At 42.0% G+C, this 27858-nt stretch overlaps 2 protein-coding genes across 7 annotated transcripts; one reads left to right on the forward strand and one right to left on the reverse strand.

Moving 5' to 3' along the window:
* Positions 1-290: 290 nt before the first annotated feature.
* On the reverse strand, positions 291-20363 carry LOC119013029 (transcription factor MafA-like). The gene is made up of 4 exons (XM_037087351.1): positions 20260-20363; positions 5588-5670; positions 2580-3240; positions 291-408 (listed from the first exon to the last, which is right to left on the reverse strand). Exons 3-4 carry the CDS (start codon positions 3072-3074, stop codon positions 388-390), a joined length of 516 nt encoding a protein of 171 aa, XP_036943246.1. The 5' UTR covers positions 3075-3240; positions 5588-5670; positions 20260-20363; the 3' UTR covers positions 291-387.
* On the forward strand, positions 10256-18883 carry LOC119013024. Of its 6 annotated transcripts, none has more exons than XM_037087328.1 (15): positions 10256-10554; positions 11207-11353; positions 11590-11676; positions 11768-12053; positions 12108-12196; positions 12309-12386; positions 12462-12521; positions 12742-12816; positions 12936-13414; positions 13498-13825; positions 13984-14785; positions 14871-15080; positions 15169-15492; positions 15750-15874; positions 16062-18883. In XM_037087328.1, exons 1-15 carry the CDS (start codon positions 10330-10332, stop codon positions 17124-17126), a joined length of 4380 nt encoding a protein of 1459 aa, XP_036943223.1. In that variant the 5' UTR covers positions 10256-10329; the 3' UTR covers positions 17127-18883. The 6 variants fall into 6 exon arrangements, with proteins under 6 accessions (XP_036943223.1, XP_036943222.1, XP_036943221.1 ...); XM_037087327.1 differs by having other exon boundaries at positions 11768-12032; positions 12078-12196; XM_037087326.1 differs by having other exon boundaries at positions 11768-11852; positions 11898-12196.
* Positions 20364-27858: the final 7495 nt, after the last annotated feature.

Raw genomic sequence — 27858 nt, forward strand, 5'->3', positions numbered from 1 at the left:
TGAGTCTGCTTACTGAATGAAGTTTATTGCACAATATAGGTAATAGGTGAAGGGATTTCAAACATGTTTGATTTGGAGCAGTTTTTTAAAATCTCATTTAAATGCAATTATTTGAAGTAGATGGGGACTTTAACCAGGCTAATTATTTATTTACTTCTACTTCTGATGTAGGGTTTTTTTTGTCATGAAGTTGTATAAATGTCTGTTCTTCTACTATACTTGCCAAATAGAAAATACTAATCGAGGAACATTTAGAAAATATGTGTCATGGTGAAGTAGTTTTACTGAGTCTTGGCATTGTCCCCTCTTTAACGCAGGTGGGTGCCCTTAATCCCTTGAAAAGAAAGCCGTGAGTCAAGAGTAATCCAGGATGATCTCAGGGGAACTTCACGAGATGACAGTGCATTCCTGCAATGATGAGCTGTCATTGTCACATCTATGGGTATTGTTCAGCACAATTTCAAGCCTGTGTTACAGTAGTAAACCAAATGGTTTAGATGAGCAAATACAGTGATCTGGGCATTGCAATCAGCATTACTCTGATTTATTTTGCTACCACCTACAACTAACATTTATAATGCAACAGAAACAAAAAATCTCCCTTCATACTTGGTAATAAGGTGTTTAAGACAAGTGGGTGACTAACATGATGCAGGCTAATCATCATCATCATCATCATCATCATCACCACCAGAATCTGCTAGCTCACAGGTGATTAGCCTGAATGATAATCTAGGGAATGAGTGTGCACTGACCTGTTTTCCCTTGCATCTCGTGACATGGGCCTAGTAAATGTAGCTTCTGAATTTTGTTTCCATACTGATAAGGCTCCAGGATTTTGAGCCAATTACTACACATATAGCACTTTACAATGGCACTGACTTGTCTAAAAATGTACTGTCACTATAATACTAAAATCAAAATCAAATCAACACCTATCTATCATTTCTATTGGATGTTTTTATTCTTTATGCAGTAAAGTTGTAAATCAAACACTGCCATTCCTATTTATTCATTTATGTAAGTGTGCTTTTACATTTTCAAGACATTCGATATTGAATACTACTGCTTATATTCAATTCTGACAGCTCTGAAACTCAGAGAGTGCATGTAAAATGAAATATTGAGAGGTGTTTTGATTTTTGTTTTTGCTTATGTGCAGTCAGTTTTGATGAAAGTGCAGTTTTGAATCTTAAATCCACTGTTGGTAAAGACAGATGAATGGCTTCATCCGTGGTCACACAAAGCCCAGGTGAAGATAATTAATTGCCACTGTGGAAGACACATTTCTGAGACACCCCTGGTATCAAAGTAGAGGGAGTGGAGTTTCAACGTTGACCTGTTTTTCCTCTCTCAAAAATAGCTCTGATTTGACCAAGATTAATGGGGTTTGGGGAGATACATACAATCTAAGTGTGTGTGTGTGTGTGTGTGTGTGTGTGTGTGTGTGTGTGTGTGTGTGTGTGTGTGTGTGTGTGAGGGAATATCCCTGTTTCATTCCCTCATGCACACACTCTAAACACTTATCCCACTAGACTTTGAGTGTAACAATCAAGTAAGCTCAAAATGAATAAAACAGATAATGAAGTGTTAAGTGTAAGTTGTGTAAATGTTGAAGAATTGCACATATTTATTTACAGCTGCAGTTTTTTTCTCCTAAATGAAATAACTAAATAATGCTTAAAGAAACTAAAAAGAAAAAGTCAAACACATAAAACAGAATTTTTGATTTAAATGCTAACAATATCAGGTACTGGATGGCTCATTTAGATTTTAGAGCACAGAGGAGATCGTCCTGCTTCAAAAATCCGGATGCTGAAGTAAGTATTGTAAAAATAAACAGGTGCACCTTCAAGAGGGAGTCAACAATCAAATGTCATTATTCATTTTGATGACAACAGATGAAGAACTCAATTCAAAATATATATTTTTTGTATTTTCTGTACTTTTTTCAGCCAATAATACAATACACATAAGGTATGTGTGTAATAACCCTAAACCTATGACATAATTCAATCCAGTGATGTTAACTGTTAAAAAAATCAAAAATTAGATTCAAATTCTGTATTCCATATTGCCATTTGTGCATGTTCAGTAAGCTCCAAAACCTTATTCAAAGGCTGTTGTAATTTGTCATGAAATAACTTCATCAAACGTGTGTTTTCAGTGGGGCTGACACTGGGATTCAGCAGGGAATCAGTCCTGTCACTAGAGGCCTCTCTTTCACTCTGGTTTTTAATCTCTGGCATGATTAAAAAACACTGCGGAAGAGCACTTCACACCAAAATACATTTTAGAGTACCTTTTTAAAAGCCAAATTAATGACAAACACAGGTCCTAGTAGTACTGTTAATTTCAGTTTTGCCATCCTTTTCAATCTATTAAAACACATGGAGAGGAATGTGCTATGGGTCAAGGACAGAAACTTCCTCTTGGAGTATAAAGTTTCCTGAACACATAAAATGAATACTCATACAATCCATGTTCTCCTAAAACCTCTCTCTGCAGGTTATATAAGACAATACAGGGGAAAAAAACACTTCAAATAAACGTCTAGTTCCAGGTGTTTATGAGCTCACCTTGCGGCCCTCCAGAGTGTACAACTTCCTGATGTGGTACTGCATGAGCTCTGAAACTTCCTCCAAAAAAAGCCCAAAACTGCGTAGACTCCTGCGGTGCAAGACGATGGTCTTCCTGAAAGAGGGGTCGCTATTCTTCACTAGCACCACCCTCTTATTGTACCTGTGATGATGAGTGTGGCGATTGTAGCCTGAATGTGCGACAGGATGTTCTTCAGGCCTCCTGAGAACATACTGGTGTGGATGATGGTGGTGATACGGTGCATGAGAATGATACAAAGGCGTCGCCTGAGTCTCTAGCGCTTCCAGTGCCTGGGCATGTCTATATTCCGAGCAAAGGTAGCATTCCACAGGAGGTTCGTGATTAGCCACCATGCCATGTTGGGGGATCCTGGGGAGCTGCACGTTGTGATGCTTGTAGGAGAAATGAGACTTGTGGGAGCCATCACCCCCTACAGCATTGAAGCACTGGAAGTTTCGTTTGTGGGAAGACATGTTGGTGGGTAGTCTCCCTGCTCTGGATGAAAGATGGTCTCAGGTGAGCAGAAGAAGAGGGCAGGTCAGCACTGGCAAACAGGTACAGGGGGCTGTCATGTTTCTCCTACGCTGCCTTGGGGAAGGTGTTGCAGTGGAGATCTGCATGGCTCCCATTCGTCCCAGGCTGAAGGAAAAAATGGACAAGAGTGATTAGTTAAATGTTCAAAAGAAGCTAAGCTAACCTGCTTGTAAACAGAGACTTGCCCTTGTACTTTTACGCCCATTTTTAGCTATTCCTGGTAACTCAGCACAGCTCCTTGGCATCTTATCTAAATGACTTAAGTCTAAAGTAGTACCTGAACACGTTTGATGAGGGCTGACATAAAGCTTGCCTGGAAAAGAAGATACTTAAAAAGAGACACCATAAAAGGCAAATCTCGGAACCCACCAGCTATTGTCATTGTGACTTAGCCTCTGGGGGGATTGTGAGTGTTTCAGGGCTTTCAGGGTTGCCTGTGGATATTTGGATAATGGATATCCAGGCTAGGACTTCCTCTTCCCTGCACCAGTCATTGTTTAGAATGCGATTTGCCAACACAGTATCACAGCAACTTCAATTAATTTTTGATTGACTTTGTGACTCTCTGTACGACTGTCTTTTGTACCTGCACCATGTTACTGAGCACTTTGGTTAGGGTTAGATATTTTCAGTTCATGATACAGGTATTTTATTTCATCTATAGGATTGTCTTCGGTCAAGTTGAAGGAAATATTATTATTTTGAGTACATTTGAATAAAATTCAGTTTGTTAAATCTTTAGGACTTGTGTACAGGGAGACATATTTTCCATTCATTTTTCATACGCGTGCCAAGTATAAATAATGCATGCACACACCACTCTACAAATTTATGTGATAGCTGGTTGGCACAAGTTGGGTTTTTATCTACTTTGAATGCATCACATTTTTAAAAGCTTTTTAAAAGCCATATTGTCTTCAGACAATAGTTGATGGATTCCGAGATGCATTTAGGCTAATTTGCCCAGTTTTTACCTGCGTGGAACCAAATCCCAGCAAAATCTGATTGGTTAATATTTCTCTTCAGTTATATGCAGATATCTGTTTATAGAGATTACCTTTAAGGCTGTATGTGTAACACTGTAATACATGTATCTTTAAGTGCTAAGTCTAAGACAACTGGATTTGCTATTTTATTCTTGAAGACTGATCTCAGAATCATCTTCTTCAGTGCTTCTACATATCTTCGAGCCTGTAATACCTATTGTAGACTTTTATTGTTTTACACTACTGTCATGTTTAGGTTGACTCAAAAGAGACAGATGTATCCACATGAAGAATAGATTTATTCACTGTTAAGCAGCTGTTACAAATATTTGCTACATTTTTAAAACAGGACACACATGCCATGGTTGTTCAGACTGTATGTTCAGACTGCTGAGAAGATCAAAGAGTAAATGAAGACGGGGATAATGAGGATACAGCCACAAATAAATCCTCCAAGTGACTTTAAATAACAAGCTTAAGTCTCTGCTAGCAGTGAAAGTGGACACTGCCTCGGTGATTGTCACTGAAGAAAAGACAATGTTAACCAGCTTTTCCTGCAATCAATAATGCAAGGATTACCTATAAAAAGCAGCAATATCTGCAATAAGCACAATGCATTCTTATGACAATACTAGGAGGTAAAGATAATTCATTGTCACCCGATGGAAAGGGACACGAGCCTATTATGATATGCAAATAAAAAATGAGTCAAATTCTGTGACTCAAAAATAGGCCAAGCTTGACTGACACATATAAAGAACAGGTTTGGCTGTTGTCCTTGTTGTTGTATTAGCAATATCATGGACCATAAAGCAGCAAGTGTTTGCTCTAGCTGAGCATCTTGGCAGAAAAAACAAAAGTAATGGATTCCTGTAAATACTCTTATGTGTCTTGTTACCAGCCTCGGCCTTTTAGTCTCAAGGCTGAACCTAAAGTATCCCCATTTATTGCTGACAAGAGCATTTTGATTCACCATAACTCAAGTAGAAAAGGGTTTTTTTAGTCCTCTGTAATCCAGGATTATAAAGGTAAATTCTATTTCAGCAAACTGAATTAAGAGATTTAAATTATTTTTTCTGTCAGTTCTACAATATCAATCATCATCTGTGTCCTACAGTAATGAGGAGTAAATGTATAGCCACACTGCATGCTGACATAATCCATCATATGTTTCATTCCTTCAGGATCAAGCCAAACATTAACATATATAAAATAACAAACATGCATAGCTACTGAACAACAAATTCTTTCTTTACAAATACGACTTTAGAGATGCATTCTTGCAGGATGCCAGCAGATTCCAAGTGTAATAATAACAAATGTGTATGTAAAGGTACTTTAGAGAATGTAGTTACTTCAAAAACTTGGCAGGGACAATTATTCTACAAACAAGCTGCCGCTAAACAAATGAATTGCCTCTTTCTACTCAGCGGGTTACAATTGTAAAAACAATTTTCTTTACTCACCATGACCAGGAAACATATGTGGCCTTGGATCCCTAGAATAATGCTATTTATCCCCAAGGTGTCATGTTTGCCAACGGAGGGTCCTAAAAAAATAAAAATAGTTAAAACAAGGAAAATAAAAATCACATCCTGCACACGGGCCAGCCAGAGTTCATCAAGTTTAAAGTGGATTATTGCACCCTGTCTCTGTCCAAATAACACAAAGGACTACACAAAATGACTTGACTTCAAACACAATTTGATCCTTTGCAGGTGCAGTCTGCAGTGTCATTCTGTTACTAGTCCATTGCCTCTGCTGCTATGCAAATAACACTTAATGCATTTGAGATAAAGCAGTCCAGCAACAATATGCAGACTAGGTATGAATACTCACATTATCCAAAATCAGAGTCAAAGTGAAAATAAATAGTTCCAAAGCCACTGCATGTAAGATGTAAACTCCCACAGACGCACCCGAGCTGTTGCAAGCAGAGCAACAAGAAACCAGTTCAAAAGCCTCCCTCCAGAAGCGGGCCTACCTGCTAATCAGATACGTGGGAAGCTAAGGATAGAATGAAAAGCCTCGCTAATCACTCTGAGATTGGACTGAAATCTGCTGAGGCTTTGGACACATGACTCGGACAGCATTGCATAAAGGGAGTTAAACACGCTTTTAGACAGCACTTGAAGGCTCAGTGGCAATCTATGACTGGGCATAATTGTGCCTTTCTTTATCTGCCACTTTTTGTGCTTGCAGTCATCTTAATATGGCTGCAGTTACTGCTCTGTTTCGTCTTGAGCAACATGGTACAACAGATACAAAATGTAAAGAAGTCCTTAATTTATACCTGATTGCTTGTTACAGTGTGAAACGATCCTTGTGAAAAATAGATGTTCTTGTGGAATAACAGCATCTTGAGAAAAAGACGACTAACAAGGACGTTTGTTCTGACGGACTGTAAAAGCCTTCAAAGCAAATTTGTGATTTTGGACGATGCAACAAATCAGTCAAATAATAGATCACATTTTAGTTTAGCTTCCTTCTTCTTTCTTCATTTCCCAGAGTGACTTGCACAGCATCCACAAACCTCACCTGCATTAGTTGGATATTAGATTTACTGCTGCTGAAGAGAGATTCAACCATAGTATTTGTGGTAGTCAAAGCTGTGTTGTCTGAGCAGTGGGTTTGTCACTCATCACTTTCAAAAATGTCAGTGAGCTAAATTGATAACTCTGCCTCCTTTATGACAGATTTCTCCCCATGTACTCTTGAGATCAAATTCATACCAGAAACCCTTGCTGTTTTGTACTCGGGAGCAAAAAATCTGACGTATCGTGATAATTGTTGAATTAATTTTAGTTATTTTTCAAGGAAAAATGTCTAAAAATGTGCTGGTTCCATCTTCCTAAATGTAAGGATTTGGTTTGTCATGTAAAATGCAGAGTGAAGAGTCTTTGGGTTTTTGACTGTTGGTTGAACAAAAGAAGCAATTAGACAAGAAGCAAGAATCAAGAAGACTAATAAATCAGGTTGCAGAATGATAGAAAAGAATAGGCAGAAAAAAAATGTAACTATCACACAATTTTAGGTCCAATGTAGCCATTACACATTTTGGCGTGACTGGGTTGGGGAATCTTTAACCCGTCCTGTAACCATCATGACCAAAACAAAGCAGACACACATTTGTGTACACTTTAACAAACACCTAACAGAAGAGTTATCTCGAGGGTCATTTCAAGATAAATGGGCAAAGGTGTCAGTATTTAATATATCTGTTTATTTTTCAGGGCACTGTGATCAGAAGTTAATCAGCCTGCTTCAGCCCAGCTGCCTGGTTGGCGAAATCCCCTCATGCAGCTTGTGGTGACAGAGAAATGCTCCCAAGGCCAAAAACATTGAATCGTACGTGTTTGACCTGCTCTTATGAGGAAAAGGTACAGTGTGTGGAACTATTTTAGAGACTTTCCTCGTCTAAATATCACCTGGGGTCAGCCTGATCTGTCCTAGAGCAAAGGCCACAGAATACATGAACGATTTCCCTTATCAGAGGCTCACAGCCGGCATGCCATTCCCTCCCTGTGATACTGGGAGTTTCAAGAAATGCTTCATCACAAATGAACCCACTCCCACAAAGCCTACACACACAGAGCGGGGCAAGCCCTCACACAGCCATCTGTCTTGAGCCTTAAGGAGCTTGATGGGTCACAGTGGGGTGGGGTTGACTCGAGGTGGGCAGATTTATTGTGTCCTGACTCATGGGAGAAAACAGCAGAAAGACCCCCTGCTGAGTCACAACGGTGAACGAGTGACTCAGAAGAACTGCTGAGAACGAGGTTTTGTCCTCTTTGCTGTGAGCTTTCCTGTGCGAGGAAGACGCCTCCCCTCACTCCTCAGAGTCAGTCTGACTCATCAGGAAGAGGAGATATATAATTTAATTAAATAAATTCTGAAACTAATATTTTTCCCATTTAAGGGAATCCACTGCCTGCTGCTCAGAGTGCCACAAAGAAATGAATTCCCAGAACCTGTACCTACATTAAATTGAATTAAATATGATTAACGGACATTTCAGTCTGCTGTCAGCTGTCTAGCCTCTACCATGTGAAAGCCGTTTGGAACCGTCACAGCGGGATGCCCAGAAGCTCACCATCCGTCAAGCTCGCACGTGTGCGCTACTGCTCAGGCTTACCCCCCCCCTCCTCCTGGCTGCAGTTAAGATATCAGGGACAATTAGCGTGCAACCTGCTGTGCAGCAGGACTCCTGCTGTTAAATCACAATCCTCAGAAATCTTTACACCCAGGAAACCTTGATAAATGGTCCCAGTTAAAGGGCCAAACTTGGAGGTTTGAACCCAAGCTGAAGACTGAATACATGACGGGGTAAATGCTCCTTTTTCAAGTTAATGTAACAAGATGTACAGTTAACCTTCCACCATGAAATATTAAATAATTATCAAAATTATGGCAAAAAAAATACAAAACTTTTTTTTTAATGATAGCAGTTTTGTACATTTTTCTGTAAGTTCAATAAAGAAAAAAAAGTAACTTCCAGGAGAAAGATAATTGCCCCAAGCTGCCAACCCAAGGAGACTATCTTTCTCCAGGAAGGTACATTTTGTTGCTTGACACTTAATTTAAAAATACTATTTAGAAAAACCAAACATGCCACTAGAAAAATTAGGAAACCTCCCTGAATAGATTACTTGTCCCTACATGCTAAATAAGAGATGATGAAGATACAAGAAGATATAAAACTTTGTCATCAGAGTTTAATCTATACGTTAGAGAACCTGTGCCAGAGTGTCCAGACAGGCTTCACCTCCGTTCACACTTTAACCTTTACATGTCACAATGAGGGCACACTGAGGATCACAGGGAGGGAGTATAAAAATAACTACGAGAAGGAGCCTCCCACATTAGCAGGCCACGCTCTGGACAAATCCTGCTGTACGTCCAGGAAACCTATAGAGAATACTATTTTACATATCCAGTTAGATTTGTCCATTTGTAGCTTTGTTTGATTTCTTTCTTTCTAAGCAAATCTGTAACTTTACCACAATTTCTTGGGCATTATGAGAATCTCTTTGGGTCGTGATAGGTTGGCATATGTCATTGGTTTTTGGCAAAAAAATTGTAGGGTCCATGCTGGATCGGTCGGTGCTGTCGGGTCCTGGGATATTATTGGATTCATGTGCGTTTTGAGGAATTTCGGCTTTTCACTGGGATTTTTGATTTGGTGTTGCCGTTTGTAGTGGAGAGGGTGGTGTAACTTTTGAGGCGGGTAAAAGGAGATGGTGGTCCCAGAGTTTTTGACTCTACTGTATTTATTTTCTTAATCATAGCAGGTACAGAGTGTGTTGTTTTCATTGTGTGAAGCATTGTGTGTCGTACAGCACTTTGCAGTACGAAAAGACTGAGTCAGTACTGCATATTGGCTCAGAGTCTACTGTAATGCTTGTGTGAATGCTAATGCACACCTATGCACAGGATTATTGTGCATCTGTGTGCACATGCAATTTATGTATGGCTGTTGCCATTTATATTTTTAGAACAAACATCTCTATTTTTACTACTTGTCAACACAAGACGTGATCCTGTGACAATCCTATTAGTGAGATCTAAAACAACTCAAACATCCTCTCCTATTGCATAGTAAAACCAGACAGGGACCTTGTACATACCTAAAATAGCATGAAGGATAATCATGTTTACCATCACTGATTGAAATTAATGATTTCAGACAGTGTCTCTGGCTTCATCATCACTGTCAATAAGCATTCTCATTATTGCTCATTAAACCAAGTCTCCAAGGGGCTGCTCAAGAAAATAGCATGTAAATAAGAGTTCTGTACTTTTTCAAAATTACTTATCTAATTATCTATAAATAAAATTCCTATATGTAATAATTGAATTATGTACATTCAGGCAAAACATTTGATGTGCCACGGGCAACATACTTCATCTTTATGGGTCTAATGAGCTACTCAAACAAAATATTAACTGAATTATCAAAATAATAGTAATCAGTGTTTGTAGCCGTATACACCACATTATTGTGAAAATAAGCTGTTTAAATGATGTGAAATAATAATATAGAGTTGTACATTAGCAATATTGCGACATGCAACTGTAAGACCTGAGCCGATCAAAACATGTGAAAAAAAAAATGTGTCTGTCAGAAGTGGGATTCGAACCCACGCCTCCAGGGGAGACTGCGACCTGAACGCCAGCAGCCGGCAGCGTGGCCGTCCAACATTTCGCAATGTTGGAGGATGACGGCCAATCAAATCCGCGGCTCCAACATTCCCCCACCAATCGTCTTCGCCCAGCTCCAACATTTGACCAATCACGACGGAGAAATGTTGGACGGAGCCGAGCGAAATCCGAGCGAAGCCGAGGGAAGCCGAGAAGATTTGCGGTAACGGCCGTCGTTTTTGAAACGGAGTTTGAGGCGACTAACGAGAAAAGTTGGACAGCAAGTGAAATGGCGAGTATTTACACATTTATCACACTGCTGTACACATTAAAACTTTATATAGACAAGTAATTACACCTGCTGTGTTAAATTATATATCTGACAGTTTGCTTTTTGTCGCGTTTGCTGACACTCATGTTACGATGAATGAATGTTAGCTTGGCTAGCTTGAATTTGCCTCTTAAGCCAATTCATAAGACTCACTCTAGTGTTTTTCATATGATAAACGCTCGTTTTCATCGCTGGAGATATACTTTAATTGTGTCCATTAAGTGTTCCATGTATCCCTTACACAGTCAAAGTCGTAAGTTGTTTGTCACAGGAAGTTCACTGTCAGGATGGGGGTGGTAGTGGAATCCTGAACTCACTGTGTCGTGCGATTTATAACGCTTCTGAGAAGCTGACTCGTTAAAACTTCATTCTGTTTTAATAAGATTATTCAAACTGTAAAGGCATTAACTTTCTAATTCATGATATTTCCCGCAACATACTATAAGAATACATATTTTTTGATATAAATCAGGTTAATTCTACAGCTGATTTACAAACACAGATGCAATCAAAGCCTAGCTGGCTTTGGTTGTCATGTCCTAGCTGTCATGTTCCAGTATTCACGTTGTTTTCATTCATTTAAAAAAATGTTCATGCATTTATGTCACCAAAGGCAACATCTTCCAAGTCCCACAAGGCGATGGCGGACTCAGAGTGGATGTCCCGCCTGAGGAAGTTTGCCAGCAGTGGCGTCTGGCCTGCAGGTGAGGGAAACAGGCCAGCTCCCAGGCAGAAGAAATGGTTTGCCCTCTATCAGATGGTAAGGGTATATTCAGTATATTCACTGTATACAGTATTTTGTAATCATTGTTATTTACTCTCACAATACATTTAACTTATTATAATTTGTATAAAATGCACTAAAGGCCATGTTCCTATGAGTTAATAAACATGTCATGAACACATAGTTTGTATTAGATCTGTGTAATTACACAAATGAAAATCAGTGATTTAATCTGTGGTTGATTCAATCAAATGTACAACTGTTATTTTTAGATCGAGAGATGTCCAATGCAGAGACCAGGACAGAGGTCTTTGTTTGGGCAAGAGAGGCAGTGTGTGTGTCATTTTCACACGCAGAGGGTAACACTGGTCAATTCAATACTCAAGTTTAGTGTGTGTAATAGTACACAAGCTAATTTGTGATTTTATATACTTTTATATACATGTCCAGGGCTCTGTGGGGCCACAGAGTGCAGCAGTAGCAGGTTCCGTCCAGGGCTCTGTGGGGCCACAGAGTGCAGCAGCAGCAGCAGCAGGTTCCGTCCCGGGCTCTGTAGGCCCACAGAGTGCAGCAGCAGCAGGTTCCGTCCCGGGCTCTGTAGGCCCACAGAGTGCAGCAGCAGCAGGTTCCGTCCCGGGCTCTGTAGGCCCACAGAGTGCAGCAGCAGCAGGTTCCGTCCCGGGCTCTGTAGGCCCACAGAGTGCAGCAGCAGCAGGTTCCGTCCCGGGCTCTGTAGGCCCACAGAGTGCAGCAGCAGCAGCAGCAGCAGGTTCCGTCCCGGGCTCTGTAGGCCCACAGAGTGCAGCAGCAGGCCAGCAGAGTGCAGCCGTGGGACAAGTGACAGCCGGCCATAAACAGAGATTGTTAAATTTGTCAATGGTATTTGTGACACTCATAACTTGACGATGAATATTTGACATTTTCTTCAGTGAATGATAGTTAGACAACAAAGTCCTGTCATGACACCGTCCTTTGCTTTATTTCCTTTCAGTTTACCAAGCCGAGATTTGGTGGCGCTCATGTTGCTGCTGCAAAGCCAAATCTGAGCAGAGCCAGAAAAGCAACAGAGGTAAATGGAGATCACATTGGAACTGTTCAAATTTAAGTTCGTTTGTACAAGTTACTTGGATTGAATTCTTTACAGACCCAAGTCGTCAGCCCCACTAAATCATGCACCAGCTCCCCAGCCAGCATTGCTGTCTCAGTAAGTCACGATATAACTCAGTTTCAGACAGTTAAAGTGTATGTATTTCTGTCCATATTTTTCTCAAGATTATTAAGAGTATTAAAAAAGACACACTCAAATCAGAAATGACACCTGAAAGCTAAATAATAGTGTTTCATGTAGAGCAGCTATATGAAATAACAACGCAATTTTTATGTTGTTAATAATATGAATTTGAATCTTTTCCCTGCCTTTACAGTCTCCAGACATTGTGACAGATGCTCCAGGTCCAGTGCCTGTCCTCAGCACCACAGCAGTGTGTGCCACCGTCACAGTAAGTAATATAACATTTAATATCATTCTGTGTAGAGCATAATCAGTCTTCTACAAGTACTAAGTGTGTTTATGCATTGTGTTTTTGTTTTTTGTTGTTTTGTTTTTTTTATCACTAAGGCTGCGCAACCCAGGACAGAGACATCACTTCAGCTGCCCCGTTTGTGGTCAGAGGGTTTGCCACCTGCAGACCACAAATGGATTGAAAAATATGTTTTGAAGATGGGGCCCAGGGGAAAACTAGAGCTTCAAGACAACTTGAAGCTCTGGTACTATCCACCACAGCCAAGTCCCCTCTACCACCAGGCTCCTGCTCCAGACCGGTTTTTCGCCCACCCACTTCTTGTTTGGATGCCCTACAAACTGTGGAAGGTGAGGGTGGTCTGTCCCAACCCTGCCTGTGGACGCCACCAACTCACAGGAGCAGGACTGCACAAGAGGGCACGTCGGGTTCTGGATGTGGACAGGATCTACAACATGGTGACAGAGACTCTAACCTGCACCAAGTGTAGAGCCAACCACGTGTCTTGGAGTCAGACTGTCCTGAAACAACTGGACTTGGCACACAGGTCGGAATTTCGGGTCATCCTAACACAAAAGTGAGTAACATCCTCTGTCTGTCTTGCATTGTCAAACAGAGTTATGTTAAACATTTTTACTGATACATCTGTCTGTGGCCAAGGTTTGCTTGTGATATCCGGGTGATCCGACTTCTGCGGGAGAGAGGCCTGGGGAACAGCCCTACACGGGTTTTGAAGCAGCTCAGGGAGAACCACACAGAGGAATGGCTTCACCGTGTGGCACGGTACACCACAGAGTGTGTGGACTTCCTCCAGCGGCCCGGACTGTTGCCCATGGCGTTCCCTGAGCCTCCAGAGCCTGCTGTGGTGCCGAGCTGTAAGTGGCTCCTCTCCGTTTACAGCCAGGATATTCTGACGAGGCTGGAGGACATCAAGGCCAGAATCACTTCCATCTATGGCAACATATTAAAGATGGATTCCACTAAGAAGGTTAAACAATCTTTTTTGCTTCAGAAAATTGGCTACATATTGATACTATATATATATATATATATATATATATATATATATATATATAACATACATGCCTGTTTTTCAGTATTTCTGAATCATGTTGACAGAGACCCTATACATTTTGTGTGCTTCAGATCACCAAGAAGCTTGCCGGGACTGCCAAGGGCACAGCACTCTGGCTCACCTCAGTGGGAAATGAGTATGGTCAGATACTGATGAGTGTGCTGACTGCTCAGGAGGGAACTGGCCTGGACATGATGGCGGCGGATCTGGTCAAGCGGTACCAGCAGGCAGGTGTGGACCCCCCTGTCATCCTGTATGTGGACTGTGGCTGCTGTGCTGAGGCGGTGGAGACCAAGTTGAAGGTCAGATTCAGTGGGTGGCCAGACCTGACAGTAAGGCTGGATATCTGGCACTTCATGCGCCGACTTGCACTGGGATGCACAACAGATGCTCATCAGCTGTACCCAGTTTTCATGTCGCGCCTATCATCATGCTTGTTTGAGTGGGATGCAGCTGATTTAGCTCTGTTGCGTGAAGCAAAAAAACAGCAGCTTCAGTCTCAGGGCCGGCCTTGTCTCACCGATGGGGACATCAGCAGACACCTGTCCAGGGAGGAGCTGGCTCTCCACTGCCGGAGGAGGACCCGTGGTGAGGAGACCACCACTAAGCTGCTGGAGGAGCTGCTGCAGGGGCTGATGGGTGATAGCGGGAACGACTCCCTTGGAGTTCCGCTGTTTGACAGGGAGAGGATGCAGCACATCTGGCATGTCCAGAAAAAGCACATCAAGTGCATCCAGGATCTGCCAGGTGTTGCTTTGTACACCAAAACAGGGGAACTCACAAAGGGAGGTTTGCGGCTACCGACGTACAGATGTGCCAGAGGCTCGACATCTTTGGAGTCCTTTCATCTCCATCTGAACCGCTTCATACCAGGTTTGTGTCTTTCAGACATGTGTCTTTCATGTGCTGTGTAATCCAAGAGTATTTCATAATTTAATATTTGATAATGTCCTTCTAGGGACCAGTGCCAACAGCCTGAATTTTCAGGCATACCTGCTGGAGGGACTCCATAGGTGGAACCAGGACCGCGGTAGTGCTGCGCTATCTACTACACCATCACCTTTACGCAGCTACTCGGGTGACCTGCTTCACTGCGTAAACAAAAACTTCGAGACGCTGTTTGGCAAGAAGGTGGCACCAGAGTTCTGTCCACCCTCACGTTACACTGGTAAGCATTTGTGAACACTGGTATTCAACTCGGTTTTAAAATCCTTTATTAACACTGTAAAATATCCACTTTACTTCAATTATTTCAGGAGAGCTCATAGGGCTTCAGTATCTGTTCCGGCAGACTGGTCAGGCACTGCAGGACATGCACCCTGACTCAGAGGAGACTGCTGAGTTGATTGAACAGCACGAGGATGATGTGGAAACAGATGAGGGCTTCGCTGACATCCCAGACGACCCCACAGTGGCGGACCTGGAGGTCCCTGCAGCGTCTCTCACTCCTGCTCCCTCATCCAGTCTGGTGTCCACCGTCTCCACCCTGGTGATCACCACATCTGGCATGGCTCCTGGCACATCCACCCTGAGCGTGGGCACATCCTCAGCGGTTTTCGGCTCATCCACCATAGATACTGGTATGGATGAACTATTCAAAATACTAGTGAAATTGCAAGTGCAATGACAAAACTGCACTAAAATGATGTAGCGCAGAGATGCCTGGCCTACAAATCATGTTCCACAGATGTAAGAGAACATGTTCATTTGGTACAGACCCCAAAAAATGTTGCATCATCATAATTCCAATAGTTTTTTGCAGTGAAAATTAAAACTGTGATGCTGTAATATCAATACAAAATAATCTTGTTGTGATTTTTCTTAACATTTCCTGCAGCCCTGCCTCCTGGAACATCAGTCCTGGCTATTCGCACATCTTCCATGGCCTCTGGTGCATCCATCATGCCCTCTACTTCATCTGCTGAGGCTGGAGTGGATATGCAGGCTGAAGATGAAGATATGGTAAGTGTGTGTGTGTGTGTGTGTGTGTGTGTGTGTGTGTTCACTTTTAATTATTTAGGTGTATAGATATGAGCCCAACTCTTACATATACACACTTAAACATTGTATAGATGCACACAGTCTAGATGATATTTATTTTAAATAAACTGTGAAGGTAGTAAGGTTTGTTGTTTTATTATTTTCACAGGCTGTTGATGACCAAAATATTCCTGGATACCAGCACGTGGACAGACTGGCTGAGTATCTGGTGAAGCTGCGGGAGCAGACGTCTCTCTATCTCACCAACCAGCAGACCAGTGCCATTATAGCGCTGTGGGAGAAGCTGGACGAAGGTGACAAGCAGCGGGTGATTTATGCAGCACGACACCAGGGGAGACTTTTGAGTGGACGGTTCAGGACACCGAAGAAGCCCTCACAAACTCCTGGTGTGGAGAGCACCACCCGTTGCATGTTAGGTGCAAGTAGTGCTCCTGCTCAGTGGCCAAACTGTTGTCGGTTGGTGGAGAACATTTTTATTAGACTCTGTGATCTCCACCAAGGCCCAGTGAGGAAAGGCAAGGGGGCTGACTCAAGGTGGTCCTTAATTCTGAGAGACTACCACAAAATCAGGCAGCTTGTTGTTGGCAACTCTCTGGTGATGCAGGGATCAGAGATTCAGCTGGTGGAGGTGAATCAGAACACCCTCATCCAGTGGCACAACAGCAGGCAGAAGAGGCAGGAGCTCTCTGTGCTGCTTCAGGGTACTGTGTTGCCTCCAGCCCTTCCTGAGTCTGAGGAGCCTCTTCAGGAAGCGAGAGCTCTCCCTGCTGAGCCCAGGTCAGCTCGACACGAGCACCAGTACCACCTGCCGGAGAGCACAGCGGGTCAGGCACAACAGAGGCCGACAGCCTCTAGTCACCCCATCATGCCAAAGGCACCAGTGAAGAGGCTTGTGCTTGTCATGCCCCCAGCACCTCAGATCGCCACGGCAACAGGACAAATTCTTCCTCATTTTGTCACAGTGGCCCTTCCTGCACCGGTTCAGGGCACCAACCCTCAAATAACTGAGCCCAACACCACAGCGGAGTCTGGACCTCCACCAAAGAGGCCCTACAGGAGAACAGTGGAGGCAAACACCTGTAAAAGGTGTGGCCAGTTCCGCACTGCTGAGACTGGACACAGCCAGTACCGTGGCAGAGTGTATTGCCCTGCGTTTGATACACTCACCAAACAGCAGTGGTTGGAGGAAATGAGGAAGAAATTCTCAAAATAACTTGTAATATATTGTAAATAATTAATCCTTGTAAATAATAGTTAAATTGTAAATAGTTTGAAATATTCTTTGTTTAAGTATTAATATATTATCCTGTTTACTGTGAATAGTTGTATGATAACTCAATATTTCTACATTTGATAGAAAAGAAAAGTTATATCCATTGTAAATAGATAATGGTAATTGACAATTGTATTGTATGTAAAGTTTAGTTTAGTTGTTACTAAGCTAGTTGTTATTAGTTGTTTAGTTGTATTGTAAACTTTGGTTTAGTTTGGTTGTTACTTAAATGTTGTTTATTGAAGTATGGCTACTGTGGTGTGAAAAAATCTAATTTTCTATATTTTGATTCTGTTGTAATTAAATCTTTCCAAAGTTTCTGTTTCTTCTCTCCATGAACAAACAAAGCTGGTGTACACCAAATGTACAAGTGGATGTTTTTAATGATGACAACGACAACATTCAACAACAGTAACAGTTTACAATTTAATTAACTTGACAACTCTTGAAAAAACAGCATGTTATTTCATTTCATTTATACAGGAAAAGATTAAAAGTTACAGGCAACAGTTAAGTTGTTACAGTTTTGTTACAGTGTTGTGCAGCACATCAACAGCATGTTCATTTTTCTCTATGAAAACAGAGAGAAAGAAACATGCTCAGAAAAGGCTTTTTTTTTTACTGATAAATGATGGAGGTGGTCTCTTGTAAACATGCGCAGGAATTTCAGAATGACAGTCAGCAATGGAAAGATCTGCCATCCAAGTGATGAGCCTTTGTCAGTGGGCAGTGTCACTATTTATAAAAAGATGCCAAATGATCCTCATTTAAGTGAGGAAGCATTTATTAATTATTGCCTAAATATTTACAACCTAAGGAAGGAAATGGAGGCCCCGTCAGCGCCCAAGCTAGGGAATACCCCTATCGCCGGTGGTTATGTCCAAATAAGGCAATGTGCGTCAAGGAGCGACAGTTCGTCGGTTCGAATCCAGGCCGCGGTGTGTCAAAAACACTTGAACGCATCAAAAGTTTCCAAATTGCGTTCAGGCGGCTAGAAATGCTTTATAAATGTGCAAGATGGCCAATGTTTTCCTTCTTTCCTCCTTTTCTCCCTTTTTTCCTCTTTTTCTCCCTTTTTCCTCTTCCCCCTTTCCTCCCCCTTCTTCCCCCTCTTTGACGGACGAGTGTTCCCCAGCTTGAACGCAGCGCCTTAGACCGCTCGGCCATCCTGACAGTGGTGTAGACTGTCTCTTTGAGATGGCATAAAAAGCTAAATGACAACAAGCTGTCATTACAACATTGATAAAGTCGCAATATAGTCTGAGTACACATGTGATTGACATGTGAATTTAGCTTTGGTGACTAATAGCATAACAAGCTCAGATGTAGTTACTTGCCTCATGAATGTGAGAATTAAAAACCTGACAACGATGAGCACTCATTTCAAATCATTCACAGATATTTCTGTGCACATAGTTAAAAGGTCCTGTAGGTCTGCATTTCAGGGAGTTTCTGCTTCGCTGAGGACTGGACCAGAGTCAGAGGGTGTGCATGTCGTGTAGCCACATGTGTCGAGCTTCATGGCCATGTTGAGGCTGCAGTTCCTCTCAAGACCACTAGATGCTAACCTCTAAAGAAACTGCATCAAGTCAATGGAAGACTGCTGCAGTCTCTCTACTGACGTCAAGTCCACAGACAGGGAGGCAGGTTTGAATTGTGACAACATGGTCATACCTGTAGCACATTTACTGTGTAAAACAGGAGGCAAACCTGCGAGTTAAAGACAAAAGACTAAGATGACAACAAGCTTGATAAAAAAATGTATTCCCATGAAAAGTCTTAAAGATGGATACTACTTAAAAAAAATAAAAATTCTGATTCATTTTTTTGTTATATTATAATTTCGACCTTCTATCTCATTATTATATCTTTGTATCTAGTTATGACTTTTTTTTTTTAAATCGAAGAATTGACTTTTCTTTTCATAATTACAATTTTTATGTCATAAGAATTCATTTTCATTTGAGAATTCTGACTTCTTATCTTGTAATTATGACTTTTTATCTAAGGAGAATTACTTTTATCGTATCATAATGACTTTACTTAAGAATTGTGCCTTTTAATCTTATAAAAATGACTTTTGATCTAAGAATTATGACATAAAATCTAATAATGACTTTTTAATCTCATAATACTGACTGTAAATCTCATAATTGTCACTCTTTATCTCTCATAATTATGACTTTTTATATGAGAATTATAGCTTTTTATCAAATAATGTCGATTTTCTATCCTATAATTATGACTCGATCTCAATTATGGCTTTTTTTCTCGTAGTCAGTTATAACTTACCATAGACTATTTTAAAAAATAATAATTATATCGTTAATGTTATTTTAATAAATAAAATAACGAATACTGACACCAGACTGACAATAATGAACAATAAACACACTATAAACATTCTGCCTAAAGAAATATAAGAACATAAATGTACATATGAACTGCAAATAATCTCACTTAATTTTCCACACAACAAGAATTGGCTTAACTAAAAATATTAAGATGTACAAATATAATTAACAACTCAACATACACATTCACTACACCTTCATGCCCATATTCATTCATATTTAACACGTACATTTCATTCACACTCATTCTACACTTGATTCATGTACCCAAGACCTTTCTAGCACACACACACACACACACACACACACACACACACACACACACACACACAACCGATCTTACACTTGCCCTTAACTTCCGCGGTTAGCATGTGTAGCGTGACCCCGCACATGTTAGCTAGCAACTCAAAAGTGAACTCATTTGAAAATCCTTCTTCGCCGTTTACTTAAAACTGGCTGGCTTAAACACTTAACACTCTTGAAAACATTACGTTACCTAATACTCATGTCCGTAACTTACACAACTATTATAGACATCTGAAATTCACAGACAGTACCTGTTCAACATGGCGACAGCCGTCGCGATACGAAGCTTTACGCTTTATTTCAACACGGTGTATACATCTCAAAAACATATAAAAACATTTCAGAACGATTACTACAGAAGTGTGATTTGATACAAAACTAAGCTGAACATAGAAAAACAAGTTTTATCGTACCTGTGGATGATAGAGAGAGGACCAAAGTTGTCGTCTTCCTCAGGCCAGTGCTCGTTTGTTTATGACCTGCGCATGAGCAGAGCACGTAGCTAACGTCTCCCTGCTGGATCCACAGTAGCACCAGAGCGCCATCTACTGACTAGTTTGGGTACGCCTGTAGGGTAAAGTCTGTATAACCGGTGTTATACCATACCATTCTGGTTGGCTGCAGGGTGTCCATTAACCGTTGATATATGGACATCTAATAAGTAATTAATGCGCTAGCTGGCCTATCCACAGCAACAAAAAAAAGAATATTTTATTTCCAACACTGAGTGCAGTCCGTCAGTCCTTCAGTGCCGTGTCCTCTGAACACCACAGGGTGGCGACTGTAACACACAAACTGCAGAAAGTAACGTTACACTTCCCCTCTAAAGCGAATAATCTCACATCCCTCTCTACTCTAGGCTGCGGCCACGGTAACGTTACACACGGCCCATCATTTGTTCGTGAAAATGTTGATATTGATGTGGGGACAATGACATGACTGGTTAGCTAGCTGGTCTTGTTGTTAAACATATTGTCAAATTATATTTACTGTTTATCAACCGTACGCAGTGTTATTGACTTTGAATCTTGCTAGCATAGCTAGCATACTAGAATATCTCCCGTTGCCAAGTCGTATCTATGGTTCGTCCTATTTACTGGAGGAGTGAACAACGTTTCCGTTGCATAAGAACCTTATGGGAGGGTAATGATTGTTCCAGGTATTAGTCAAACCCTCAGGCGTTACCGGAGAAACTTGGTTAAGGCTTATGAAAAACTTTGTATTTTGATTGTAAAACGCATGAAAATATAAATTAATGGTCTAAATTTATTTTCTTTGGTGTCTGTTTACATCAAAAAATGTGGCGTTTCCAACCCACTACATTAACTTGCAAAACGACAATCCAAACCCTAACCCTGACACTTTTATTTTGACAGAATGGGAGAGGGATAAAAGAAATGGGGGGATTAAATCAGAGATGTCGTGAGAGAAGACAGTGATAGTTTATACGATTTGTAATTATTATATGGTTATCTATGTACCTAGAGAATAACTGATCAAAAAAAAAAAAAATAGAGTCATGATTGATTCCCCACAGTTTAACGCATGCTGTCGATGGTGGCTGCATGGCAGCGCAGCCTACATATCATATTAATGTTTAATTTATCTGTTTTAGAGGCACTCTCACTTGTAGAATCCCACACCTAAGCAGAAACCGGTCAGTTTATAAATGGCTTAAGTAAGCCTCATAAGGTCATGGGCTTTTGTAATTAATGAGTTTTTAGAGATTCTTAGTTTTTAAAACACCTTGGGAAAACTGCCCTGTGAAAGTGCTAACTGTGGAATATTTTGCAGAAGCGGAATTTACCAAACTCGAGGGTCAAGTCTGAGCACAGTGTGTGCTTAACAGAGTTGTAATTCTAGAAAATGACTTGGTAAAACTTCAAGCCTCCACTTATGTTCGGCCTCTTTTTATAGTGGAGGGTTGAAGTGACAGAAATATCTTATTGGTCTTGAGTTGAGACTTTTAGTTTCTGCTAGTGGTGCGTGAGTTCAGTCTTTGAGTGCCCACTTTACACGACACGGTGGATACGTGACTGCAGCTGCCTGAGTTGCTTATCAGAGCTTTCAGCTATCACTGCTCTTAAGTATTCCGCCATCTGCAATAAACATAGACCTATCCAGCTCATATCCTGTTTTGAACCTGTCAACATGGTACTTTAGCTGAAGTGTCTGAACTCTGGGGACAACTGTGTGAGTCATTTCCATGTGTCTCATTTTTGATGTTGAGTCTTTAAGGAAACGGGGCTGAGCATCCAGCAGGAAGGGATTCCTTCAAGCTCAGACATCAACAACATCCCGAATATTACACCCGCAACGTAAGGGCGGAGGAATGGGAGTGAGCGTGGAAATGATGCCAGAGTGGCCCGGTGCCAAGGTCAGTCAGGAGCTTACCCAGAAATTCTGAGTGTAAACAGCGTACATCAAGGCGACGGAAATGCTCTGTGTCATGGCTGACGTACTTTATCTCTGCATAAGCGCTGGTAAATGAGGCTTGTTGTTCCGTGCGTGTAGGAACTTGCATCACTGATCAGTCATCACAGCTTGACTGTTTTCAGGCCCCTGGGCGAGAGTTAATTTATATTTTCAGCTTGAGTTGTATACATCGATGAATGACCCTTCTCCTTGGTGGATCCAGACGCCGTCCACGAGAATAGGACGATGAATATGAAGCGGGGGAAAAAAAAAAATCAGGTGGTGGAACGAGATTGCAGATAGCGACACAGACAGCTGCTACGAAAGTGAGGAGAGCAGCGATGAGTCTTAGGAATGATGGAGAGAAGTCCTGCCAAAAAATCCAGACAGTAGAAACATCTATCACAGTCAGAAGCCCTTTTACACTGCATTTTCATATCGCAGCATTATTCTGCCTCGTCGTCTGTATAATAGTTTACAGTCTCAGTGTATCCCTGGCACCTTCACTGATCACCACCAGCCCACTCTTGGTACTCACCAGCTGATGGTCCTGGAGGGGGATCCCTCTGTGAGACGACCCTCCCAAGGTTCCTTCCAAACGTGATTTTTTTCCTTGCTCTCATAGAGAGTCTAAGGTCTGGGTGAGCACCATCGTCATCTCATGTGGGTGCTAAAGACTTCTGTTCAAGAGTACAACTAAATACATTCTGACAATTGGATTTGGAATTTACTAAGTGTCGAAAAATCAGAATGTCTTCTTTTGTTGGTTCAGCCCTGGAAATGGTATTCTGTCATGTTTTGTTGTTTTTTTTTTGTTTGTATTTATTTGTTGGATACACTATCAAACTTGTACCGTCCAGAATTCTCTTTCTCACGTTTATTTAACACTAAAAAGCAAGTAAGTTGATTACTAGCTGAAAGTATTAAATATATGCAGTTATGACAGGCTCATCACAAAGTACACACAGGGGTGTGCAGCAGAAACAACAGTCAGTATTTAAGAGGAAGAAATTATTACTTATTGGTTGTATTAAGAGATTAAAATTTAGACAAAATAACATTTCACTTTCTTTTGAGATTGCATTCATCACTACATTCACTGTGGCTTACCATCAATAAAAGACATTTATTTATTTTCATCAATTATAAAACAATACTCAGAGGCTTTTGATACATAATTAAAATATTAGACAATAAAAGTTTTCGGAATTTCTCTCAGCGTGGCTCAGGAGCTGTCATCGCGCAGCCTGCTGCTTTGCTTTGTCTATCCTCCACAGTAGCTGTTAAAAGGGGCTCTCTCACACCGCTGAACTTATAACATCACTCATCTGAATCATTAGTGCGTCTGCTTTTCAGGATGCGTGCTGACTAAACTGTGTTGGTGCAGGGCGAGGGGGCCAGAGGCACGATGGCAGCATGTGGGCCCGCTAAACTGGAAAAGATGGGGAGTGACCGTAGATCAAAGGTGTCCAAATTCGCTTGATGGCATTAGTTTTTCTTTTTTTTTTAGAAGAAGAAAACAAAGAGACAGCAGCATCGCAAAAGATGACCAATTTTAATGGCTCCAAACTTTGCGGGAATTAGCCATGTCCCGGCCTTGAAAAGCTTTCAGAAAATGAAAACATTGCATGAAATATTCCAATTATCTCAATGAAAACACGACTCAAAATACCCCTTCCAGTTATTCCCACAGTGCATCACACACGTAAACAGATAAGGATGTTCTATCTCTTAAATGGAACAACCACATTGCAATTAGGAAGCACAATAGGAACATCCTCCTCCACATTGAGGTGAAGAGTTACACCACCCAGGGGAGAATCTGCAGCAGTCAAAAACAAGCCCGATAGCACTGCAGCATTCGTAGACTAGTGCAAGCAGTGCTATTAGAGAGAGAAGAAGGAGAGAGAGAGCGGGATACCAATGCAGGCCAGGCTGTAAAAATAGGACATGCGCTGCAATTTTGCATCACTTGTTTGAAAAATAATAAATCTGTGCCATTTGTTTTTTGACTTCTCCAGCTGCTTCTGCTTTGAGTGAAACATTTCAATGCACAGTGAGAAAGAAAAGCTCTTATTAAAGCGAGGAGTTTACTGAAATGCATAGTTGTGGGAGCGGGCACATTTCTCAATCCTTTTTTTTCCCCCGTACATTCTGCAGCAAAGCCTGTGCCGATTTGGTAATCAGGCCGCGCTTATGGGTAAATGGAAATCTAGCCTTCTCCTTCCCTGGGTTGGCAGCCATGTGCTGGCCTCCCTCTGTGCTTTTGCCGGTCGCCTGTATCTGCTTAGAACAGGTGCCGGATCCCGTTCAGCTGCAGCATTCACAGCACAGGTACGGGTGGGAGGCCCTTGGCCGCTCGTGCGGTCCCCCAAGTTTTCCAGGGGTCCCCATCTGTGTCCCCGCACATCCTCTGCCACATGGCACCTGTCCCTCGACGAGTCTGGTCCATTCTTCGTCCGGCAACGTACACGCCTGCCTGCCACCCCACACTCTGCCTGTTGTTGAGCCACAATGAGATGAAGAATAGCTGCACCCATAATCCCTTGCTGTGAGATGTGTGTGTGTGAGTGTGTGTGTGTATGTGTGTTTTTCTTCCTTCTTTTCCCTCCTTTGGCCAGATTTAGGGCCAAGTACAAATTGTAAACAGGTTATTATGCTGCTGTAACACACTCCAACTGGAAATGCACTCCGACAACATTTAGCGTTCGCTGATGTAAGTGTGTCTTCATCCGTCGCTCGGAGTCGTTTAATTTGGTGCAAAGTTCACTGCGTTTACTGTGTTGAGGACGTTGTAATTGGTTTTGTTGTTTTCTTTTTGCAGGGCTCAACAGTGAAGATATGATTATTCCCCTGAAAATCACTTGGAACAAAAACTTCACTTCATTCGGTTGCGTATGAATGGTAATGAAGCGATCTGCCATCTACGACGCTAAAGCTGACCCTTGAACACACCATGACGTACAGTATCTATAGTAAATAGGTTTAAAGGGCATCTCACTCTCAAACAATGATACGCCTTAGTCACGTAGTTCAAATCAACCACTTCCTCCTGACCTACAGTTGATACGCACAGACCTTCATATAGCCGGAACGGTCGACCTCCACGTGTGACGCGATTGGACGCTCCCCTCTCCGGCTCAACAATGGACGCTGGACCAACCAGACAGTCAGCCTCCTCCGAGCCCCCGGAGGACGCGATATTTAAAGTGATCACTGCTCACCTCGGTCCCGGCAGATGGATAATACTTTACACAGCTGTGAGATCTCCGCACCCCATCCACACACACACAGAGTCGTACGCTGTTACCTTGACAGTCGCTGTTGAGTTCGAACCGCCGAGTTGTTTGTTTGCTCAGGGAAGTGACATGACGGCAGTGGGGGAAATAGGAAACATAACAGACTACCTGACAGACTCATTCCGCGGGCTTGACCTGAGACTGGAACTGAGCCAGTCAGCAATCAGAGAGAAATAACAAGAGGAGGCTCTCTTGTTTGTTCAGCCTTTATCCTTGTATTCGCTAAATATTGTAAATCCTTGTGATCCTGCAGATGTGTGAAAGATTCAATTAGTCAAATTAAGGAGGTGATGCCCTCCGCTACGGACAATTCCTCCAAGTGCATGCGTGCATAAAGCGTAACGCTGACAACAACGTCACGCCACTGTTTGTTTCCTCTCTCGCTGATTTATTGCAGCTGAAACAGCAGCGATGACTGTCGCAGGTTTTTCAGCAGAAGGCTCTGACTAAAGGTTACCATGACAATGAGTCAACTTCTAGGGAGGAAAAGATTGAGGCTGACAAGTTGAGCGTTTTGCCCTCACTTCCCGTAAATGTTGAAGTCACAGGACCACGGTTCTCTTTAAATCCCCCCTGTAGAGCTCCTGTGGGAGTTTTACAGAAGAGAGTTTGGTGAACCGGTCAGTGATTAGTAGTTTTTTCACTGGAAACGGTTAAGAAGTCAAATGTTGATTGGTTGTTGATCACATTTGAATTACAAATTAATGATAAGCAAATGTGTAAATATGTTCCATGTACTTGAAATTATTAATATAGATGATCTTGGCCGTGTTTGCTGTCCACTGAAAACCATCCATCTCCAGTTTTATTGATTTTGAATTTTGTAGATCATCGGAATGGTGCGCGTGTAGCTTGGAGAGGGAGATTTAGAGGAGAAAAGGCAGAGAAGGAGAGAAGAGAATCTGTCATGACTGATTTTCATGACTTAGTGAATTGAGTAAACAAATTGTCCCCAAAAGACGGCACAATTTCATACTTTGTTTTGTAGCTTTAAAACAGCTTGTTTATTTAGTTATGAAATGAATACTAATGTTAACACGATAATAACATATTTTGAAGTTTGTATTATTACCTTATTAATATTGTAAATGTGAACTTCTGAGTTTTCATTTCTTTTCCGACACTACAATGCGTCGCCGGGACTTTTCGTTGTGGTTTTTCAAAATAATCCATCAAACAAATGTTGGATTAATGATGAGCAAAAAGAAGCTGTTTTTCTTTGCTCTTGAAGAGTTGATAATGAAAATAATTGGCAGCTGCAGCCCAAGTGGCCACAATGGTTTTCTGAGACATCCGGATATGAAATATTAGTAAAATGGAAATGATACGATTCGTCTGCAGCGCTCAGGTGTGAGTCAAACACGATGATGCTTTGTTGACGCTTTAGTCTTTGTCCTTGTCCGTGCTCCAGTGTCCTACCCTGAGGTGATTGTTGACACATTACAGGGCGTTTTTACCCAGGGAGTCTACAGCGGCACCCTGACCTGACCCTGAGGACTCGGGGGTTGACGCGGCCCCAAAGACTGTGTTCTCACCCCGCATGCCTGGGGCACCACCCTCCCAAAAAATACGGTCGCAGTCAGATGGACCCTCTGCAGAGTTCTGGACGCCTGCAGGCACAGAGGGTAATGATCTAACCCCGAAGAAATGAGCACAACGTCCGCCAGCTGCAGACACCGGTACTTGATGAATGTCGTCGTTCAGGTCAGTTTAATCACATTCGCAGTGAGGTGTGTCAGAAGCAAAGGATTGTGGTTGAATATTTGGACAGAGGTGTTATATATGGTGCTCATGTTATTGTTTTGTGGCTTCAGAAGGAAAAAAACAGACCGTGTGCATGTTTGTGGTGCGTCTGTGGTCAAGGTACGACACGGCCAGGTTGACAAAGCCTCTCTTGAAAAATGGCGGGCGAGTAAAGACGGGTAAGTAAGATGCTAATCAGCGCGGCAGTGTTTCCTCCTGCTCGCTGAACAGCGGGTTCCCTTCCCTCTCTCTGGCTCTTTAATGCAGGGCCCAGCCAGGCCCAAACATCCTGACGGAGAGAGGCTTTTCCCTTATCAGTCAGGAAACACCGCTCCTCCGCCACATCCTCTTTACAAGAAGCACGACTCAACCGTTCCCAAAAAATGCAGGAAGACCAGCCAGACTCCAGGATTTGTCAAAAGCCCCCTGAATTCCTTTTATCGAAAAAGAAAAATTCAAGAGAACAGAGCGGGTGAGAGGGGAAGAGGAGGGGGAGAAAGAGAGAGAGAGAGAGAAAAATGAGGAGGGTGTAAAACAGTCAACGAGGCCCTGGGA

The sequence above is a fragment of the Acanthopagrus latus genome, chromosome 22 (genome assembly GCF_904848185.1).
Source record: "Acanthopagrus latus isolate v.2019 chromosome 22, fAcaLat1.1, whole genome shotgun sequence".
Classification (NCBI taxonomy): domain Eukaryota; kingdom Metazoa; phylum Chordata; class Actinopteri; order Spariformes; family Sparidae; genus Acanthopagrus; species Acanthopagrus latus.

Excerpts from the sequence above, each read along its gene's own strand:
- LOC119013024 (XM_037087324.1), top strand. The coding sequence starts at position 10,330 with ATGTTGGAGGATGACGGCCAATCAAATCCGCGGCTCCAACATTCCCCC. Across the intron at positions 12,197-12,308 it reads GATTGTTAAATTTGTCAATG|TTTACCAAGCCGAGATTTGG; the intron begins GTATTTGTGACA and ends ATTTCCTTTCAG. Across the intron at positions 12,387-12,461 it reads GAGCCAGAAAAGCAACAGAG|ACCCAAGTCGTCAGCCCCAC; the intron begins GTAAATGGAGAT and ends AATTCTTTACAG.
- LOC119013029 (XM_037087351.1), bottom strand. The coding sequence starts at position 3,074 with ATGTCTTCCCACAAACGAAACTTCCAGTGCTTCAATGCTGTAGGGGGT. Across the intron at positions 409-2,579 it reads ACACTCTGGAGGGCCGCAAG|GAATGCACTGTCATCTCGTG; the intron begins GTGAGCTCATAA and ends TCATCATTGCAG.